The sequence below is a fragment of the Tyto alba genome, unplaced genomic scaffold (genome assembly GCF_018691265.1).
Source record: "Tyto alba isolate M040663 unplaced genomic scaffold, T.alba_DEE_v4.0 Super-Scaffold_12, whole genome shotgun sequence".
Taxonomy (NCBI): Eukaryota; Metazoa; Chordata; class Aves; order Strigiformes; family Tytonidae; genus Tyto; species Tyto alba.
In genome coordinates this window covers 3732186-3753583 of record NW_024881274.1, presented here as the reverse complement: position 1 = coordinate 3753583, position 21398 = coordinate 3732186, and the positions used below count along the sequence as shown (strand labels likewise).

The 21398-nt window shown below is 47.8% G+C and overlaps 2 protein-coding genes across 8 annotated transcripts in view; both read right to left on the bottom strand.

The window, feature by feature from the left end:
- Positions 1 to 8592, bottom strand: part of CDC27 (cell division cycle 27) — a 33273-nt gene extending 24681 nt beyond the window's left edge. For 2 of the 6 annotated variants that reach the window (XM_042787372.1, XM_042787373.1), the window contains exons 1-2: positions 8300 to 8588; positions 2062 to 2137 (exon numbers count right to left, since the gene is read on the bottom strand). In XM_042787372.1, the coding sequence (XP_042643306.1) occupies positions 2062 to 2137; positions 8300 to 8326 (103 nt within the window). In that variant the 5' untranslated portion in view covers positions 8327 to 8588. Of the gene's footprint in view, positions 1 to 2061; positions 2138 to 8299 lie in introns of all 6 variants that reach the window. The other 4 variants (XM_042787377.1, XM_042787376.1, XM_042787375.1 and 1 more) reach the window with 4 other exon arrangements.
- Positions 8593 to 12381: 3789 nt separating this feature from the next.
- On the bottom strand, positions 12382 to 19856 carry MYL4 (myosin light chain 4). 2 transcript variants are annotated; one of them, XM_032996685.2, is made up of 7 exons: positions 19075 to 19856; positions 18204 to 18231; positions 15694 to 15843; positions 14962 to 15135; positions 14435 to 14512; positions 13703 to 13746; positions 12382 to 12616 (listed from the first exon to the last, which is right to left on the bottom strand). In XM_032996685.2, the coding sequence occupies exons 1-6, from the start codon at positions 19171 to 19173 to the stop codon at positions 13718 to 13720; spliced, it is 558 nt and encodes a 185-aa protein (XP_032852576.1). In that variant the 5' UTR covers positions 19174 to 19856; the 3' UTR covers positions 12382 to 12616; positions 13703 to 13717. The 2 variants fall into 2 exon arrangements, with proteins under 2 accessions (XP_032852576.1, XP_042643488.1); XM_042787554.1 differs by lacking the exon at positions 12382 to 12616 and having other exon boundaries at positions 13493 to 13746.
- Positions 19857 to 21398: the final 1542 nt, after the last annotated feature.

The following is a 21398-nucleotide window of genomic DNA, read 5'->3' as shown; positions in this document are numbered from 1 at the left end:
TATCCTTTGTACTTCTCCAAATGTTACACTCAAATCACCCTTATGCAATGATGTATTTTAAATCAAAGAAAGGCTGTCTACATAAAAGACAAGCAACTTAAATCTCCAAACAATTAAGAAACCCACATTACTTTATATTTTTCAGAACACACTACTATGCAAAATGAATGCAGCATTAAAAGAAGCAATTCTGATGTTTGTTCATCTACTTACATGGAACTCTTCACAAAAATCAATATGAGCATTGTACGAAAACCTTTTTGGGCAACCTGCTCAAATCCTTCACTACATTGAAAACTGACTATTTTAAGTTTGTGTCATCACCCAGACAGTGACAATGGAAACTGAAGACCCAAAGAGAGGACACTTTATTAGCCTCAGCCTAAAAACACCAGAATATCTTTTGAAAATTAAAGTTAAATCAATTCTTTTATCCACTAATTTAACACACTTGGAGAGTTATGGGAAACTACCAAGCCACAGATGTCCCCACAAGGTCAGCAGCTGCAGGTAGACTTAAAAGAAGTTCCTCTCAGGGTAAAATCACTATTGCCAATATAGAGTCACTGTATTTAAGTTCAGCAGCTTCTACTCTGCAGTACAACTACTTACTTTAACCAGAAGCCAGATGTTTTGTTAGCAGTTAATTGCTTGAACCAAGTGACAGCACGCATGCTGTTATCTCTCAGCACTGTTGGTCACTGAAAAAAAGCTGTTTGAAGTACTCTTGCAGAGTATTATTCTGCAAAGATAGCGTCAGTATCAAGTCATAGATTTTTCTCCTGGCTGCTGCAAAAAGCAGATTCTCTTCATTTCTACATCCTTGCCAATTACCTTCAGCCTACTGTTTCCCTGCATCTCACAATGTGCCACGTTCAGGGGAGGTATGTCATCCCTAAAACACAATTTCCTTTATGCACACCTAGATTATAAGGCTCCATAATATTCTACATAATACTTCGCATTTAAGCACCAGATGGAAGACCCCAGATTTCATGGGTAACCTTGACAGGAGGAAAAAAAGTCTTTATTTCTCAAAAATTAGGTTTGTGCTTCCTTCCATTGTTAAGAAATGCATTGTGGGTACATCAGGCAAAACACTGAAAGCAAAACATTTCATTACAAAACATGGAGCATGAAAAAGGTTAATTAATATTATAAGCTCAAGTTGTTTAGCATGTGAAATTATATTATGCTTCCATTTTGGCTTAAGGGTTGGGTAGTGGGTTTTTTTTGTTTGTTTGTTTGGTTGTTTTTTTTTCCATCAATTTAGTGACTAGGGAACAATATCTTTCAAAATAGAGAAAAAAGCTGAACACCAGTATCAAGGAGAAAGAAGTCAATAAGAACAAAATGCTTATCTGAGGTCATGGAGGAAAGGTTAAGGAAGAAGAGGGACTCAAACACAAGAAAAAAACCTGGTCTTTGAAAGACCCAGGAAAAGTACAGATTTACGTTATTGCTGCCAGCTCAGTATCCAAGACACCCTTGATCTCAGAGCACTACAAGGAAGTGACAATTAACAAGAATTCAACAGGAGATACCTACTCCATATGTTCTGAATCTCATTGTCTCAATTTCACTACGCTTTTCTCTCATCATCAGAAGATTATCTCTTTCAGCTAACACACCAATCAACATATCTGAACAGCATTATTAGCAAAGAGAGTTTTCAATATCAAGACAATTTGCAGAATTTGCATACTGCATCAATCCTCAAGTGCCCTTGGAAAACATGCAATGCTTAAGGATATTAAAAAACTCTCTCCCATCTGACACCACACAACAGATCACTGTAAACACTGTACTTAAACACACAACTCTGAATTTAATTTTTTAAAAGGAGATTTTACTGTAAAATAACATTGCTGCTGTTACATGATTTGATTTTCCAATCATGTAATCAATCATTTGATTTTTGCAAGGCATTTTTCTGCTTTCTCCAAGTAGAAAGTTAAAACTTCATTATCACAACAGGAATAAAACAAAGCAGAATCAGGGGCTCAAAAATCTTAAATTAAAATTAAAAAAGCATCAATTTTAAATTTGCAAAGTACATACCTTCTGCATATAATCTTTCTGCTAGGAACACTGCATCACGATAAGCATAGTGGTTAAGTGCTTGCCATATAGCAGCCTACAAGACAAGAAAATAATCTAAATTTAGAGAGAAGCTTTAAAAATGCAAAACTCATTAGCTCTTACTGTCAAAAGGCAAAGTTCAATTTTCTTTTACTAGAGTCATAAGGAGAAAATGATAAACACACAGGCCATGTTTTAGTTGTTTCAACTATTAGTAAGGCAACTTAAAAAACCCCAACAAACTTAGCACTGAAGTCATGAACTAATCTAAGAATGTTGCTCACTAGTTACCACATGCAACCCTCTATAAACCTCAGCCACCGTGCACTGAAATGACAGCGAGTACTTCCACTGGTTACTGAGTTTTAGCTTGGTGCATAACTGAGCATGAATTATTGCAAACTACCACCAAACAGTAACGCATTAAGTAAAGATAAGAACAAAACCCAGCCCCCAACTGGTTACCAGAGTATTCCATTTTGCTCTTAGCTGTGCCCAAGGAGGGTCAGGAGAGGTGGGGAAAAGCTAGGGTGCCCAACCTATTTTAATGACATTATGCATAAACCCATTTAAACTATCTCCTCTCGAGACATGCCAAACCAAAAACTAACAGGACTAGACAGGGTTGGAGGCTGTCAGTGTAAGACTGCTGTTGATTAAGTACATTAGGTATACAGCATTCCCCTTGAAGGGATATCAGTGTTCCCCTAAGAACCAAGATGAACACAATCCACGGCTTTTTGTTGCAGTGTTTCATTTGGGCCTTTGCTCATCAGCCACATCTTTAGTGTCACTAATTAGGATTGCGAGGTAACGCACAAGAATGAATGCAATGCAAATGAGATGGAAAAATTGATATATACAGACATATATGAAGGCAATCTACTTTTGCATTTTTCTCATATGCCCATACTTGGTCAAAACCAGCTACCTGCTTAAGGGTAACCGTTGTCATTTTTTCATGAACACCAAGCTCAAGAGCCTGGGACTGTCAATATTTGTGCAGACTGGAAAGATGGCACTACTCCAGTGAAACGCAAATCAAACCTACATAGAGGTGTACAAGCTGTGTACACCATTAAAGCAGCTGGCTTAATTACTTTTGCTGCTGTCGCCATTAGCCGAGCTACATGCAAGAGCTGTCCAGCTAAAGAATGGGGCTGGTACGCAGGTTTCACCACAAATACTACTCAGCCGGCTTTCCTCAGATCAGATTAAAACCCTTCTGTTATCTGTAAAAGAGGGGTGGGATGGGAAAAAGAATTACTTTTCAGATCTCTTCAGCCTTTCTTCCTCGCCTATTACAAGTGGTGGTGTGCATGCTCATCGGGGTTTGTGTGCGGAGGTTAGTGGGGCTGCTATCAGGACTGCAGTTCCTTCCCATCTGGCAGTCTTGCTCAAGTTCCAAAGCACTTTCCCACAAGCAACAAACAGCCATTTTGCCATCGTTTTGTTATTACTGATCCAAACCAAGATCTGAACTTATGAACTCAAGACACTGTGGTCTAGCATTTCTCCAATATTCATCAGCAACCAAAGACAAACAGAATTAGCTTCAGATACCTATCGGACACTCCAAAACTAAAAGAAATCTTCCAGAGCTAAAGAAATAGCGCCTTGTAATGCTATTCCCAGTAGGAAAGGCAAGCGCCAATTTCATCTAAAAAAAAATTCAAACATCACATAAAAAGTTACATGTACCATATGCTACTTCTTCCAACACAAACTTGACAAACTGAGCGTGTGAAAAATGTGCGAGTTCTTTTCACGGGAAGCCTACACAGTCTTCATGAACAGTACACAGCAGAGTTTCCAATTACTATATTGAATATTATACACAAAATCTCTACAGAGATACTATTTTCTTCTATCAGTAGGTCCCAACGATACACTTTAAAAGTCAAAAGGCACTTTTAAGATCATGTGAAAGTATTTAAAGATAATTTATCTTAACTTGATTATTAGAATACAAACACATTATTATTTCTCTCTGGCTGTATTCCACACTACAGACAACTTTAACCACAGTCTGCCTGAAGTGATTACTCTTTTACCTTGAAAAACTCCAAGGCTGTCCATTGTTCTGTGCACCGCAGACAGCATGACACAAAATACAAGACAGAAAGAGGCTGTTAAAAATCTTTCAGGCTTTACCCAAGCTAGAGCAGCCTAAGGTCTCCTTTTTCTCTTGCTCTTGGAAGCAGCTCTTCCTTTACCAAGTCACAAGTGACATTTTGACGAATCTATCCAAATTGTGAAGTCTTCAGTTTAAAAATACTGTCTTTACAGGGATGTAACTCAGCATGCTTACAAAACAAAGGTATGGGGGTGGTGAAATCAATGTCATTTGACTTCTCAAACAGGAGCAAGTTGCCAGAAATAATCTTGTGAAAGGATAAGAGGGGACACAAGTGATTTTTGGCTATATCACAGACACATTATAAAACGCACACTATATACTGGCTCAAATAACAATTGTTGCTGAGCAGAGTCTCAGTGAAAGCAAGAAGTCAGCTGGTAGTATCCCTGTTATGTAATAATTGCCATTTTGTAACCCAAAAGGTCCAAACTGGACTCACGCCTTCAGACAAATGTTGAGGATTGGATCCTTGCACGCACTTTCCTAAAAGAGCAGCAGCAGAAGAAATAAAGGTGGCAGGGAATCAGGCATCCCTATGCAGTAACATTTTCTATGAGAACAGGCATCTAAACTATGACTGTGTCTCAAACTACCAAAAAAGATTTCTTGTGCACCTTTTAGGAAGCAAATTTTGGACACAAACATCAGCATCTATAGAGTAGTAATTTAGTTTGTTCTAGCAGAAGCTTAATGCATCTATGCAGCATTAGCGACACATAACAATTGTTAAACCACACCTGAAGAGTGGTCTGAAGCAAAAAACTTTGGGGGCATTTATGCAATAAAGACTATTTAATCCCAGAAGACTTCAGAGTAGGACACCACAGTACCACCAAAAATACAATCCAAATGCAGTCTTAGTTTGCTCCCTATGGTAGTTATCAAATTTTACATGGAACCTGTCAACAGAAACCCAAAGAAGCTGACGCCCCAAGAGTGGGCAAAGCAGCTGAGATACTTAGGTTGCAATGTCTGTTCTCAGGACTACAAACATGGACAGGAGGGAAGCTTGAAGTGTTTCAAAGTTTTACTTAAGCATGCTTGCAGACGAGATAAACCTCCACGTCCTAGTCACTCATTTTAAATATGCATTAATTTGCAAATGCAAGGTGAACAGGGAATTCCAAAACTACCATACCAGCCACAGCTCTGAAGCAAAGCATCCTCAGAGAGGAGAGCAAGAAAATAAAAGCAGATTCAGACATATCCATCTTCTATCCAGAAAATCCTGTACATTGTCCAAGTGTCACTTCACATCTAAGCCAAAGAGTTCTTAAAAGATAGGTGTTCTCTTCTCGCAGTGATATAACCTTGGAAAGTATTTCCAAAGCTTTATAGCCTACTGACATGCTAAGCAGTTTCTATCATGATTTAAGACTTCTTCAGGGTTGCAGAGGGGAGGAGAGTTTTCTGTGATAAGCTGTGCTGCACTTACTAGTTATGCAAACTCTACCCGTTAAATAAACAGACACTAGTATTGCATGTTTTCAGCCATGACAGTAGCCTTGGAATTCAAGCACCATTCAAGTGGCTCACAGCAGATAGTCACCTTGAACAGCTAAATACCAAGGAAAATATTAATTTTGTTTCCAAAATGTTTTTCAGAAATATTTGGAAAGCATCCAGTCTGTTTCTCAGCACAAGGCTTTATGTTTGACCTGAAGAGTTTTAAATTGACCACATCAGGAAGCACAGTAGAGGTCTGCTGTCTATGTAAACTCCGGCACTTTTGTTCATTCTAAGGGATTAAAAAAAAGTTATTCAAAATCTAGCCAGTGAATGAGATGCCTTTTGGGACATTAATTTCATGTAATTAAAACCCAACACTTGTAAGGCAACATACACACAGAGACTCCATTATTTATCTGTCATGCCTTATGTATCATAACTGTAAAGATGACAGTTTTTCCTGGAATGCTAAACCCTGTAGACATCTAAAAATCTGGTAGAGAACAGCCAAACAGACAGGAAAAAAATCTCTGCAATGACAAAAATGAGAAGTAATGTCAACTTTTCCAATCATATTGTTTAAAAAAAAAAAAAAAAAAAAATATATATATATATATATATATATATATCAGAAAAACAGAGCTTAGTCAAATTCCAGCTAAAATAGGAATTCAGAAATGCAGCTGACTTCAACCAGATACATACTGCAAAATGGAGACCACTCACTGGACGTGTTACAGGAGTGTGAAAACAAGCATGAGCTGGTTTGGAAAGGTCCTGCAGTAGAGCAGTCCAACCTCTACACCACTGGTCATAGCCATGGCGCAGAGAGGACTACGGCTACAGCAGCAGATCCAGGCAGAACTCCAATGTTGACCTCCTTGTGGACGGTGCACTGGTGGCTTCTTTACCATTAAAAGCAATGATCTGACCAAGGCCACAACAAAGCCTGAACTTACCAGTGTTGCTGTAAGCAAGGAATAGCAGCAAAGCTAACAGCAGTAGAACCACTGCTAAAGGAATTATTTGGCATTTGAAAGCAGGCAAAATCTAAGTAAGATATATTCAACGTAGCAAAGCCTCATCAAAACATCGAAGCTGGTAAGAGCTGAAGAATAGAGAATGACATCAGAAACTTCTTTACCTTTCTGAAAAATGAAAACAAGACTGCACATTTCTATCAGGGAACTCTCAGAATAGCAAATATTTTCCACTTGGTTAGTCTAATTAGCACAGTACCGGAAACATTAAATATTGTTTCCTGTCATTCACTTTGAAATACATTCTTGCTTCCTTCTCTATTGTAATCCCATGTTTTCCTAGAATACCCAACTGGTACGGAACACCAGTCCAGCTCCAAGGGTAACAGCAATTGTGTTAAATACGACTGACTACTGCAGAAGAGGGATTGGGTGGCCAAAAGCATTTCCAGCACCACATTGACCCCTGCTCTCCAAGTGGACAAAGAGAACAGCAGTATCAAGAACAGAAACCCCCGGCCTACAAGTGCCATCACTGTCAACATCTTGCACAGCCAGGATCAAGTCAGCCAGGTAGTCTTCTACAGGAAAAAATCTTTCCTTTCCCTCCCACCTTTTTGTTAAGTGGAGAGAAGAGAGCCAAAAGCAGTAATTTTCACTATATTAATTACAGAACAAAATCATATATTACCAAGACAGAGCAAGAGGTTCCTAGCATGACTAGAAAAAAAAGCACCACCCGGTTAAAAAGATTAAAAAAAAAATTGAAAAAAAAAAAAAATAGAAGAATGACAACATTAATAAGATTGATTAATAAAGATTACAAAATAGTAGAGTAATGGGCATACAAGAAGAGCGGAAAGAAGCAGCAACTCCTAATTCTGTGTTTCATGTCTTTTGGATGGGAAGACTGAGAACAAGAGCAGGAAACCCATCAGGGTAACTGCAGTGAGACTAAAATATGGTAGAAAAACTAAATTTACATTATTTTCTCTCCTAGGTCTCCCATCAATCTGAAGGTACTAACTCCTTGGGAAGAAGTAATGTCCTTCATCTGGATGACACGTTCAGAACCGAGCACGCTGTGAGCATTTAAAAATGAAGTAACAGCAAATGCAGAAAGGTAAGCGAGATGGAGAGAGAGGTATCAACAGGTCTCCCAGTGGATCCACGGGGGGAGCCGAAAAGGCCTTTCCTAGCAGCCGACTCAGCTGCGGAGCAGCGGGGAGACCGGCACCTCCTACGGGGAGGCCGGCTGCCCCCGGCCGGGGGCCTGAAAGGGGCAAAAGGGCGAGGGCAGCCCGTCCCCGAGGCGCCGGGGCTGGGGAGGGGACGCCCGAAGGAGTGAGGGAGCCCCGCCGACCCACGGGCTGCCAGCCGGGAGGGCGGAGGAGCCCGGGCTGGCGGAGAGCGGCCGAAGCACCCAGCTTCCACCGGCGGAGGGGTCTCCCGGAGCCCGCAGCCCCCCCCCCCGGGGAGCGGCCCGAGCGAAGCGGGGCCCCTCGCAACAGGAGAGGGCCCAGCGGCGGGGAGGCCGCCCCCGGGAAACGGGCGGCGCGGCGGGACCGGCTTCCCCCGCCAGGCCGAGCCGGGCCGGGCCTTGGGGCCTGAGCGCGGCGGAGAGCCCGAGCCGCCCAGGGGTCGGTACCTGGACGGGTTCCTGCAGCACCGTCATCCTGCTCTCTCCCCGGCCTCCTCCTCGCCGAGCCCGGAGCGGGGCGGCCCCGGCCCCGCCTCAGTGCGTGTCCCGGCGGCGGCGCGGCCCAGCCCGGCCCCTGCTCATTTAAACTCCCAGCGACCGTTACCGGGGCAGGCGGCGGGGAGGGAAGGAACGAGGCCGGCCAAGCGCCGAGTCCGCCCGAAGCTGGCAGCGGAAATACCCGAACCGCCTGCCGGAAATACCCGAAGCCCCAGGCGGAAAGAGCCGAGCGCCGACGGAAAACAGCTGGGAAAGCCTCCCCCTCCTCGTCAGCCGGGCGGAAGCGTCGAAGCCGCCCGAGCGCGGACGGAGATACTCGAGCGGGGCGGGGAGGGGGGGGAGCGGGCCCGGGGCCGCCCCCGCCTCCCCCCGGTGCCCGTGAGCACCGTCCGGTCAGCGGGGTTTGGGGAGCCGCGCCGTTCTGTCCCTCACAGCGAGGCACCCGGCGTGATGGGGCCTCCCTGCGGGGCCCGGGGCTCGCTCCTCAAAGCGCCTTTGCGAAATAGAAACTTGGACTTTGTACCAAAAAAAAAAAAAACCAAAAACAAACACTCAAACCCCCCCAAAAAAAAACAAAAAACCCCGGGGCTCTGGGGTGTCCGGGCTGCTGCGGGTGCCTGTCGGGAGCCCCCCGCATCCCTCAGGATGCTGACTGGAATTCTCCCACCCGCCATCACCGGGAGCCTGTGGTGGCCTGGGCCAGTTTGGCCACTGGTGCTGGGCTTTGGCCGCTGGTTGCCCTGTCGCTGCTTGTCGGTGTAGGGGGTCCAGGTCCTGACCCCGTCACCGACCGGGCAGTCCTGAGGGGTCGTGTGCTGCCAGCCCTCCCCTCAGAGAGGGGTACAGCCAAGATAGGCAGGAGTAAAGCGGGCAGATTGGGGTACCAGGGCAAGGGGGGTAGTCTGACAATTGCGACTTGAATCAATTTGAAGGTGCCACATCTGGCACAGAGAGAACTCTCTTTCTTTCCCAAATGGATGGAATAAAGATGCACGACTGGACTCCAAATTCTTAAAAATACTGACCTATCAATAGCCACCTGCAACTAGCAGAGGCGTGCCTTCACCAAACCCCGCTGCGGGCTTCCTGGAATACAACCAGCACACAACAACCCCCCCCCCAGCACACCCACACCTACGCACACACGCTCTGTGCTCTATCCTGCTCTTTCCAGTACCTTTTGTCCTTGCACGTGACTGCCTGAAGGACGGATCCTGGCACTGCCTGATGTGGTGCTGAGCGCTTGCAGAGCACATGTGGGAGCAACGGGGGGCTGCATTTTTACGTGAAAATAAAAGTTGCGTGTGTGGGGCTTTCGTTTAAAAGTTGTGTGTAGAGCAGGAGGGCTTGGCCTGTCTGCTTCCCCGCTCTCTTTACACGTATTTCTCTGTGTTTCTGAAAAGCGTATTTACAAGTTCGTTATCGCTCCACTAAATCTGCAGGTGTTTGCTTTCAGGGTGTGAGCAGGTTGGCATGGAAAGGCAAAGTTTTCCTCAATCCTTGACCTGAGACAAATAACAAAATAGGTTACAGAGGAGTGCTTTCCCCCTGGAACGGATACCTGGCTTGCTATCGGGCTGACCCGAGTCATTCTGCTGAACACAAAGGGTGTGAACAACACGATACAGTGAAGTTTCTGCCTTCCCTAAAGGTCTTTGGCCTCACACGGTGACAATGATGACGGTGGTGTCTGCGTACGTGGGTCTGGGGATCTGAGGGAGCTTTCCAAGGAGCACAGTCCATGCTCATCATCCTCATCTTGATCTCTCTGACCTGCCACGCGCTGCTGATAACTCCTCAGGATGAAAGCTGGCTCCATCTGTCTCTTCCATTTCACAGGGCACAGCACTAACGCTCCTGACATCCAGACCATCTTTGGTATGAGCTTCTGTCTTATCGCAGCCTGAGGAGATACAGCCATAGGGCTCTCCTTAGAGTGGGGGGTTATTTTTACCTCTCCTCAGAGTCCCTGGACTTCAAGTAGAGCATCCCAACTATAAAAGGAGAGTGTTGACTATTGTCTTGGGACATCTCAATTTATAGAGACTCCTCCAGTCCTGAAGTGCTGGTCTGCATGTGGGGCCACTCACTGGTGTCCACAGATGCTTTTAATAAATATCTGTGGGACTAAACTGCTTGCTCCTCGGGATCCTCAGCTTTTCCAAAAGAGAAGGCAGGGAATGGAGGCACATACAGATATATTTAGCTATAGAGATACAGAGGTATATACTGTTCCTGTTTGAGTGCATCATTCCAACCTGCTTTAGTACAAATCAGCTCTGCTTTATCCTAAAGAGACAGAACAGGTCCCCAAAGCAAAGCGTGGCTGGATGTTACCCTGAGGGTGCTTCAAAGTCTGGATTTCAGAGCCCTCACGTTTTTCTCTAGTTCTCTCTGTCATTTTCCATTGCTCTCTTTCTGTATGTCTCTTTGCAGGAGTCTCTTTGGTTTTAATTTACACTGTCATTCCTGTCTGCACAGGAGCTGGAGGCTCAAATACAAGGCTTGCACTCTGCGTATAGGAGCGAGAGTGCAGCCTCTTGGCTTGCCAGGGCAGGAATATCACAGCTAGCAGGGCTCCCAGTCTCTGTTGTGGATTTCCTCTGCAAGTTTGGGCAGGTCCCCCGCCTCTCCCCTGCTCGGTTCCTCTCTGCAACAGTACGTTCCTCTGCAGGAGTCAGTGCCACAGTGGTGGCAAGGGCAAATGTGACCCCGGAGCGAGTGTGCAGCAAGCAGTGTCCTTTCTCACCCTGCACCATGGTCCTTTAACAGGTTAAAACACAGACAGTACATTAAAGACACAAGATGCCTAGATTCTCCCTAATGGAAGCTGTAGAAATACCACAGACAGAAGCTAAAATCTAATCTTGCATCTATAAACAGCTTATGTTGCTTTTTATGAGCATTTGAATCAAGCAGTGGGAATTGAAAGCAGCTGTTACTCAGTCTCTGCACAGAAACGAGCAAGTGGCAGCTGAAGTCAACCACATCGGAGCAAAACGCCTTCAATTTCCAGTCAAAGTCATGGAGCGAGGACATTGGAATAAGAAACAAATAAAAGAAAAGTGTTTTCTGCTCCCAGGTGCTCTGCTGATGGGAGGGCTGAGTTATCTGTCATGAATTATTCACTGCTTCTAATGATGCTATGATGATCTTTTTTTCAGGTAGGAAGAGGAAGAGAGCCACCAGCTTGCATCACACAGCCCCCAGACAGTTTCTGGCTGATAACATGCTGTCTACCATCAGGAACCATCCAGGGAACCCTGTCCTGGCTGGGCTCCATCCCAGGCAGGACACTACCTGCACCCCAGGGACCCACTGCCCTGTTCCATGAGGGTGGAGGTGGGACCTGGCCCAGAAATACCTGTTGCTTTCTCATTTTCCATCCCCCTTGCTGTTTCATCAGGATTCAACTTCCTGGAAACCAACCTTCAAAACTAGACTTTCAGTGATATAGAAAAAAAAAAAATGTTTTTAATGTTTTCTCTGATGTTTTTGGTTTTGTTTTTGTTTTTTTAAAGGGCCTCTGGCCTTTTCTAGCTGGGACAGGCAGCATGTTGATGAAGGAAAGGTGCCTGCTGGTTTCTCCCATGACAGGGAGCATGCAGGGCCAAGCAAGTCCCTCTTTGCTCCATGATACAGTTCAGCCTGGACCTGGAGGGAATGCTCACGGCGCAGCTTGTTGTAGCGTGGATGGGCTACAGGTCTGAAAAAGGGCTGCTTTTAGGGCAGAGCAGAGTTGAAGGACCTCCCAAGAACAGGGGGTCCGTTTGATGCAACCTGTCCCTTATGCTCGCTTTACTCCAGGCCTTCCTACCTCCATCGGCAAGACGTGGCCCCACACTGAGCAAAGACCCTCACCCCCAAGTCAGAACTCCTCCCTCACATCTAGCAGTCATAAAACCCGCCTTTTTCCCCTCTCTGTGGGAGCATGCTACTATCTCTGATAGCTGGTGGAGACCGAGGGGTCTCCTTGAATGTGTAATCCAAAGCCAAAGCAGAGATACTGTTTAAAGGAGGAAGGAATGATATTTAATGAGCCAAATGTCGCAGGAAAAACCTGAAAAGAATAACTTAAGGTTTAAAACGAAGTTGCAGGTGTCTCATTGTATACCAAGGCTTAGGCACACACACGTGGAGGCCAACTCTTCATGGTGGCTCATGCGAAACGTCTCTGCAGATGTCCAACATCCAGGGAGGAAGGGACATGGATGGAGGCATCTTGCTGTTCCTGGTGCTCAGGTGGGCTCAAACAATTATGAGAGCCTGGGAAACAAGCATGAAGCTTAATGCAATGAATCATTGAGACGAGAGTGCTCCTTCTCAGATGAACCCAAAATGTCAATAGCTGTAATTCCACACAATTACATGCAAATAGTTTTGTGTAGAATTAAATCTTCCTGGCAGCATTTGCCACCTAACCACCTATATTGCTGAGCTGATGAGCAGGAACCGGAGAGAAATGGATTAAAAATAAGATAAAAAGGATGCTGAACATTCAAAGTTCAGACTTCTGTCTGTCTCCTTTTTAACCTTCTGTTCTTTAAAAAGATTTGTAGAGGGGGGAAAAAAAGAGATTTTAAATGTTCAATTTGTGTATTTAGCAGTATCTGAAGGTCATTTTTTTTCTTTTTTCTTTTTTTTTTTTTTTTTCTGCTGCTTTTCACACTGCTGAGGAGAGGAGACATGTTTAAGCAAAGTGAGATAACAAAACCTTAATAAATTGGCAGGGGAGATGGGGGCCATTTCTTAGTAATATGGATTTTATTTTAAAGTGAATAGGTTTCAGAGGGACAGTTCACCCTAAAAGTAACCTATTTCTCTGTTTTCCTCAGGCAGACTCAGAGGAACACAAAAAGCTAAACAAGCATCAGTGGTACATTTTCCATATTCTTTCTAATGTTAATGACAATGTTGATATTTCTCAGTTCAGAAATTTCCTTGCTAAGTACTTAGTATTTTCTTAGCATTAAGTCATTCACTGCTGCAGGTTTTTAAATATTTATTTCCACTGGCTGCTGTTTGATGACCACCTGAGCTCCTGGTGGGTTAGAAAATGTATTGCCATAAACCACACCAACCTCTTTCTGAGCAGAGAATTGACACAATTAACCAGACCACGACTGACAGTCACTGGGCTGATGCTATCCCGATAAATTTTAAATGGAACGAGTTACAAATGAGGTTCATTATCATGAAGCTTTTTGTGCTTTCAGAGCTGGGATTATTCCTGTGGCATTAGTCCACTGCAGGCTTGCCTGTGGGGTTTGGGTTTTAGTTCCTCTGCCCCTGGCTGTTATGTGCAGGATTTCCAATTTTGAAGTAAGCAGCAGGAGACCCTGATAAACTCACCTGAAGTTTCTTCTTTCAGCCAGACATGATGTGCTTGACAAAAGCTGAGGAGGAAATGAGAAATGAGAGCATGAGAGGTCAAAGCATGCTGTGAGCTGTGGTGGGGCGGGCAGAGAGGCAGCGGGGGGTGCTGGGGGCACCCCAGGGATGAAGAGGACATGCTCTGCCAGGATTGCGATTTCTCCTTCCGTTCCCGCCTTACTCATGCCATCCCAAACCTGGTTAGAGTGATACCAAACCCCTCTTGGAGACGAGCCGGTACCACTATCCCCAGTTTTCTGAGGCCAAGGGAAATGGGCACCCTCTTCTCCTCACTGCTTTCCAATTTTAGGGGTTCCCAGATTTAACCACCCCCTACGCCAGATTTTCACCCTCTTGGAGCTGTGTGCGATCTGGGTCTCCAAATGTTCCTAATTAGCCTCTGCTGTGAAGGATGCTGGCTTTGTTTATTTTTAATAGCTTACAACAAAACAGTGCCAAAACTGAGGATAAAACAGTCCTGAAACCCTTGGAAACGTGCTGTCTTCTGCTGCTTTTACTGGAAGTCACTGGCACAACCGCCTTGTTCCCACCCCAGCTGACATGTCTCTCAGCTCTCCTCGGAGAGGCTTTGGAGGGTGGTCCACACCTCCCTCTCAGTGGTCACCAGTGTCCTCACAGAGGACACATTTTGCACCCTAATATAAGATGACCATGTCTGGGACGGCCCCAATGGGCGTCTCTTGCTCTTACCTTCATAGTTGATACAGCCATTGGCATCTTCTTGCCCTGCCATGAGCTGCTCCACCTCGCTTTCTGTCATCTTCTCACCTGGAGGAGGAGGATAGAGAGGTGAGAGGAAGGGTTCTCAGCCCGCCAGGACCCTCCTGTCCTTCTTCCAGAGAGCCAAAACCACCAGAGGAAGGAGAGGGGGATTAAAAAGGAGCTGTGTGCCACTACAGACCGGGGAATGCTGGTGGGAGATTGTGGAGGGAGGACTAAGCTGCAATGGTTGTCTGATAACTGGGGATTTTAAGGACTCTCCATCTCACCTGGATCATGCATGAAGCTGTGGCAAAAGATGGAAAAGGCCACATATTCAGGAGCCATTCGCTCCTACAAAAGCTTACGAGCCACTGTAGGAGCCATTCGCTCTTACAAATTCAGAATACAATAGGTCTCTCTGATGTGTGAGACCAGGAAAATAACCCGAGCTGTTTGCCCAGGAAGAGCTTAGGGGTGGCCTGTGTCCTGCTCCCCTCCCCAGGGCCAGCCCGTACCCAGTGTGACCAGCACATGGCGCAGCTCAGCCCCCATCACCATGCCGTTGCCCTCCTTGTCGAAGACGCGCAGCCCTTCAACAAAGTCCTCGAAGGTGCCCTGCTCCTTGTTACGGGTGAAATGCTGCAGGATGGGGAGGAAGGTCTCGAAGTCCAGCATCTTTGTGTTCATTTCTGGAAGGGGAGGTGGAGATGAGGTCAGAGATTAACTTCACAGGGTGAAGTCAGCCTCTGAGGACCTGCTTAACTTTCCTTTACTCATTTCCATCTGAGTACAGGGGAGAAACCGCAGAAGGTGATGGGTCTGTTAGTATATTATACTTGAGATTGGAAGATCCATATGAGGATTAAAGTATTAATGTCTCAGGACTGCACACAGACCATTGATGTCAGCCAAAAATTAAACCAAGCAGGTAGGTCCTCTGTCAACAGGGCAATGCAACAGCACTGGGACTGGTCAGGTTACACCAATTTACCAGTTCAGGATATGGTCTGCTAAGCATCAGTTGTCACCATCCACAGCTGAGGACATCCTACCCCTTACGTCAGCTGTGGTACAGGGGAGGGGGAGGGAAGGAATTTTGCAGGAATGAAGCCTCCCTGTGTCACTTCCTTCCCAATTCCTTCATCTTGCAGGGCTGTTCCTGCAGGGGATGTAATCCTTCACTCGCTGCCAGGGAGCACAGGGATTGTTTGTCCCACCCTGTCCCTGCTGCCCCAGTTTGCTGTCACCTTCTTGTTTGGGCTTGCCCAGCACCTTCAGGACCTCTGCGTTGGTGGGGTTGTGGCCGAGTGCCCGTAGGACATCGCCGCACTGCGCGTAGGTGATCTGCATGGCTCCTGTGGGCGTCCGGTCAAACAGGCTGAAGGCTTCTTTGAACTCTGCGGGGAAGAAGAGCTCAGATGTCCCTTGCCGTGCCAGCCACACTTCCCACCCCACCGAGGCAAGTCCTGCCTGGCAGGCGGGGGAGGGATGGACACGTGCCTGGCAGGTGCCTTCTGCCTCCCTCGCTGCTGCCCAGGGCAAGCAGCCCTGTGCTAGCTTGAGCAACGAGCCGCTGAAGCTTGCCAGGCTCCTTCAACGAGTCGCTCAGCTTCTTGAGCCAGTTTTGCCACCCATGTGGAGCTGGCTGGATGACCTGCTGGGATTCCTGCACCCCCTTGCACTGGCAGCACCGGCTGCAGGTGCAGGCTGCTGTCTCTGCTGCAGAACGTCCCCTTTGCTCTTCCCCTTTCTGACTCAGGCATCAGGGGGACCCCATGACCCTCCCGCTGCACCCTCATGACATCTGCAACACCCTGTCTGCTCTGCTGGCATCCCCCCAGCCCCAGCCTGGCAGACACAGCACGGTGTTGCTCGTGTTTGGGGAAGGGTGACCATATCCACCACAACCTTGCAGACCACATGTCACACCAGCCCAGCGTGGAAGGACACGGGAGATTCATTTCCAAGCTCGTTCCCATAAATTATCATGCCACTGATTTTACCACATTTTACCTGGAGGAAGGAGCCCTAAATTAGGAACAATTAAGTATTGCTTTCCTTCCGTGTATGATGCTTTTCAGCTTCCTGACCTGATGATGGATTCTCTCTTTAATCCCAGTGGTGGCTATGTGGATAACCATGCACCTGTGCTGCTCAGAGCCTGGTCTCTGCCTCTCGTTTCAACCCAGAAGATCTTCTCCACTACAACAGGCTGCTCACTGGTGTTGAGGTGCAAAATGTGTGAAACCAGTCCTCTAGGAAACATCCCTCCCAAGTCCTTACCCTTCTCCTTGCAGGCAAGTCAAGGACCCCGAGGCTCCATGCAGGCAGCAAGATGATGGTTTTCCTGCAGCAGATGCTCTGCACACTTCTGGATTTCATCCTGCTGCCTCCAGCCCAGCGACTGGCCCAAACAGTTAATCAGCTTTTCCAGCCTCTCCACATGAGCACTTAGAGCTATGAGTTTCTTGTCCGTGGCGCTAATAAATTCCAGGTTCTGGTCCATCTTCTTTGTGATGTCCAGCAGTAGTTCACGCAAAGCGGAGCTGCTGCTCCTCTTGCTGTTGGGTGGGATGAGACGATTGTGGTCTCCACGCAGCGATGGAGACAGCCTGGTCAGGTAGGCATCGGCTTGGGTTTGGTGGGAATTCTTACCCAGGGCTTTAGATTCGCTCCATTTTGTACTTGGCACCTTTATATCTTCTGCTGAGCCTCACCATCCCGTGGATCTGTCCCCATGATGTCTATGCCCTCCACCTATAGCCCTGCCCAGAGTCCCCCCCAGCACTTCAGGGTGCTGCTGTTATCCTGCTTGACCTCACAATGGTTCAATCTCTGCAGGTGAGATCCCTCCATCTCGGGGGGGATCCAGGGAAGGACATCACCGCCTGCGAGTCCCTGGGTCAAGAGGCACCACTACGAGGGTGCTTGGTGATGTCCACTCCTGACTACCTGGAGCCACAGGAGCACATCATATGCTCTGGGATGTCACTGCAGGTTCAGTCCAGATATCTTCACATTTTAACTTGCTCACATTTCCATTTCTCATTTCAAAAGTTGGTTTGGGGGCTGAGCCTGTCAGATACTGGGTCTCCTCCTCCCAGTATTCCCAACAAGATCTGCCCTCAGATCTTGTCCCTTCCTAGTCTGTACAGAGGCATTAACACTGTCTGTGGAGAGATGAGAAATCCCAATCCCAGCTCGGCACGGGGCTGTCCTTGCATCACCAGAGACTGCTCCTCCCACACAAATCCCAGACTTTGAACCAGCCTGCATCTCTCACCATGAATGGAAAAATACCTTTTCCCTGCCAGGCTCTGAAGCTGGGATGATCCTCTTCGAGTGGGGCACCCTCAGCACAGAGCAAGGGGCCAGGATCCATTCATTGCTTCTGACTTCCCAGCGTTGCAGTCCGAGCTAAATCCCTGCGCTGGCTCCCACTCACCTCCAGAATTGTTCCAGCCTCCTCCCTTCCCACCAGTGCTCTTCCCCATCTTCTTGCCAGCCCGATGCTCCTTGGAGACACGACTTTCTGATCTCGTATCTCCCTTCTACCTGCTAGGAAACCTCGAGCCCATCCTGGAGGATGAGCAGTGTGTTGGGGGGAAACGGGGTACCTGGACCCTGCTGGACTTTCCCCAAAAAGGGCATTTGATGTGTGGAGCCTTGGCTCTCATGTTTGCTGTGAAAAACTACCTGGAAAAAGGACTCCCCATTTCTAATGCCATCTCTGGGAGAAGGTGACGTCTGTGCTTACCTTCGATCTGCTCTGCAGTGAATTCAATCTGTCGGGAGAAGAGAACAGAGCCGGGCATGAGGGCTGTGTTACTGCTGGGGTAACGAGGGGGCTCTGCCCTGCGTTGGAACATCTCCCTCCCCGGGCTCCACAGCCCACTCGGGGCCGGGAGCCGTGTCCATGTCGTGTCCTGCCGTGCCGTGCCCGGGAGCGGAGCCGAGATCCCTGTGGAAAGCGCAGCCGGCAGCAGTGCGGCAGGCAAGGGGTGGGGGGTGGGCAGGCAGCAGGGATGCTCGGACCACAGCCAGGGCTGTTTTGGGTGGAAAGGATGTTATTTCAAGGCTTGATCCCTATTTCAAGTGATTAAACAGCCTCCGTGCTGAGCCTGTGATTAACAACTCTCCTGCCACATCTTAAAAATGTAACTCTATCCTGGGGAATCACGGAAAAAGTGAACACCCGTTGTAGAGACTTGGATAAAAGATTCTCTCATGTGGGGGAGACAACACAGGCAGTAAAATACTTTAGGATGGAGACAGTGGGTGGCAGAAAAGCTTTTTAATGCTGCCGTGGCCCCGACGAAGCGTCTCGGCCAGGAGCTGTGGGGCGTTTGACTCCGCAGCCGGAGCTCTGGGCAGCAGCGTCCTGGTGCGAGTGTGAAGCAGTTTCCTTGGGTGAGTGCTGTGCAGGGCTGGATGGGGGAAGATGGAAACATCCCCGCAGCGAGGAGAGCATCACTCCCAGCCCGCTGAATCAATGCAACCTGATGATTTTCCCCTCCCAACTCTGGCTCTCAGCCTGGCTAATGCCATTTGCATGGCGCAATGCATTGCCTGTGCCTGGCAGATGACAGACACGAAGAAAGATGGTGACGTCTTCATTCCTCACTCACCTTCACACTCTTGGGATCGAAGGCAGGCTCCCTGGGTGGCTCCGGGGCTGGAGCCAGTTTGGCTGCTTCCTTCTTCGGGTCGGGTTTCTTGAGCGGCATCGCGCTGGGTCTTTGCAAGGATGAGCCCTGCCGCCCAGTGAAGCAGCCGAACAGAGGGATGAAAGGCAAAGTCTGCTCCTTCTCTTATATACTGAGCCCTGTCCTCACCCCAGAGGGGCAGGCCAGCTGCTGGAGCAACTGCTACTTACTATAAAAGGAAGAAAACTCAAACGAGAGGGGCCCCAACTTGACAATTGCCCATTGTCATCAGCTCCCGGCGCAGCAAAGCCACCAGCCACCCCTCCCCAGCCGCAAAAGGGGGGACATCTCCCCCTCCAGCACCTGCACTGGGTGGGCTGCATGGGGGCTGCTTGCTAAACGATCACTGAAAACCTAAACGCGTATGGCCCCGGGTGCCTGGAAAGAAAATAGCAACATGATGGCTGATAAACCTGCCGTGATACCCACGGGAAAAGCGCGTCTGTTTTTAGGCCTGCAAGGGCGAACGCTGCAGAGCCCTTTTTAGGACCAGGATTTATGAAGTGCTACTTCAAAGGAGCTCAGTCCTCTCGGAACGATCCCCCCAGCCTTGTCCTCAGGGTCTGGTTTGCCTCAGTCTCTTCCCAGGGCTGAGACTGTGCCCTGGAAAAGGCCATGCTGCAGGCGAGAAGCCGTGCTCACCTCCATCAGGATGGCTAACGAGAGCAATGTAAACGATGGCTAAAGCCAGGCATTTAATTCATCAGGTCAGCCCTGCACCACTCACCCCATGCGTCCCCAAAACCTCTGGGGTAGAACAGGCGATGGGGTCTCCTCTCGGCTCCTCTCTGGGCAGGCTCTGCTGGGAGATGCTCCCGCTCTCACCCTCCTCCCAACTGTTTGAAGATCTGCAGAAGAGGCAGAAGAAGCGGTTGAGGTTCAGCATCCCAGAAAATGGGGCTCAAGGGTTACACCAAAACATCAACTTAAATATTGCCAGATTGCAACAGAGCACAGGGGGAAGAAACCCTGTCCCTAGTTTGCACTGTGGTCCGACAGCTGGTATATTGGTAACAGAAATAAATGGACAAAAAATTATTTACAACGGGTGAGAGCACCTTCTCTGCTGTGGAGATGCTGCACAGCCCCAATTCTCTGGCCAATGCTTGCTTAAATTGGGCTGCAGGGACAGTTGCAAGCCGCTGGGTGGAACAGGATCCTGCGAGATGCTGTTGGTCCTGGTGCGAGAGCTACAAGGTCTTGGTGCTGGCTGGAATCTGAGTTATTGTATTTGTCTGTATATATATATATATATGTACACACATTATATCTGTATGTATTTAAGTTTTGTTTATACATAGGTACAGAAAATTCAGTTATACTTGTATTTTCGGGTGGTTTAGTCAGACTGGTTCAGGTCATGTATCACAGTGGCTCAGGCTTGGCATGACCAGGTAGGTCTAATCCTGCTGTTTTGGAGCTGCTGCAGAGCGAGGAGTGATGGGATCAGGGGGTGTCACCAGCTCAGCCCTGTGCTCAGAGCCCCCCCAGCCTCTTCCTTGCTGAAATGCTGCTCGAGCCGGAGGCTGAGCCATCGCCAGCCGGGTTACGGGAGTTCTTCAGGAGGGGGGAGCAGCTGTAAACTGCCGGGAAATTAGCTGTCTGCCATCATCTCACGACTGCTGGTGTGGATCTGGGGAGCTGAGGGGGCTGAATGATGGGGCTGGGTGGGTGTCATTTGCAATGATTCCTTTCCACATCTCTCTATAACATAGCAAGCAATTTAGCAACAAAAGCCCCAACATGTTTTGCTAACTGCAAACTCAGAGCCTGGGTCAGATTTCGCCTGCAGTGGGAATTAAATTGCCCCTGAGCGTGGCTGACTCCCCTCAGCCAGCATCCATCCACACGCATCTGACTTCAAAATAACCTCACTTTAACTCTGTCCCCACTCCCCAGCAGCTTCTGGGTCAGAAATCAGTACCCAGAAGAGCCTTCAGAAAACATTAATCCTGCAATTTAACTGCTTATCCCTTCTCTTGCCCCACGTGCCCACGCAGCATCCCGATGAGCAAGCACGGGAGCTCAGCAGAGCGATGCTGCCGGGCTGGTGTCAGCACCCACGCGAGGGTCTGGGGCGGTGGCTAAATTGGGTTGGGGAGATGGGCAGCTGCCAAAGATGTCCCAAATCCCTCCTTGATTTACAGCTGATTGCGGTGGCAGAGGAAGCAACAGAGAGGCTTGTTCTTCTGTCTGATTTAATCAGAGGGAGCAGCAGCACCTCCTGAGTGCTGTCATTTGGATTT

Bases quoted from the DNA above. Each gene is read 5' to 3' on its own strand.
- MYL4 (XM_032996685.2), bottom strand. From the start codon at position 19,173: ATGCCGCTCAAGAAACCCGACCCGAAGAAGGAAGCAGCCAAACTGGCT. The intron at 15,136-15,693 runs GTGACAGCAAAC...CTCCCCTTCCAG, and splicing joins GGGCAAGCCCAAACAAGAAG to AAATGAACACAAAGATGCTG. The intron at 13,747-14,434 runs GTAAGAGCAAGA...TTTCCTCCTCAG, and splicing joins TGGCTGTATCAACTATGAAG to CTTTTGTCAAGCACATCATG.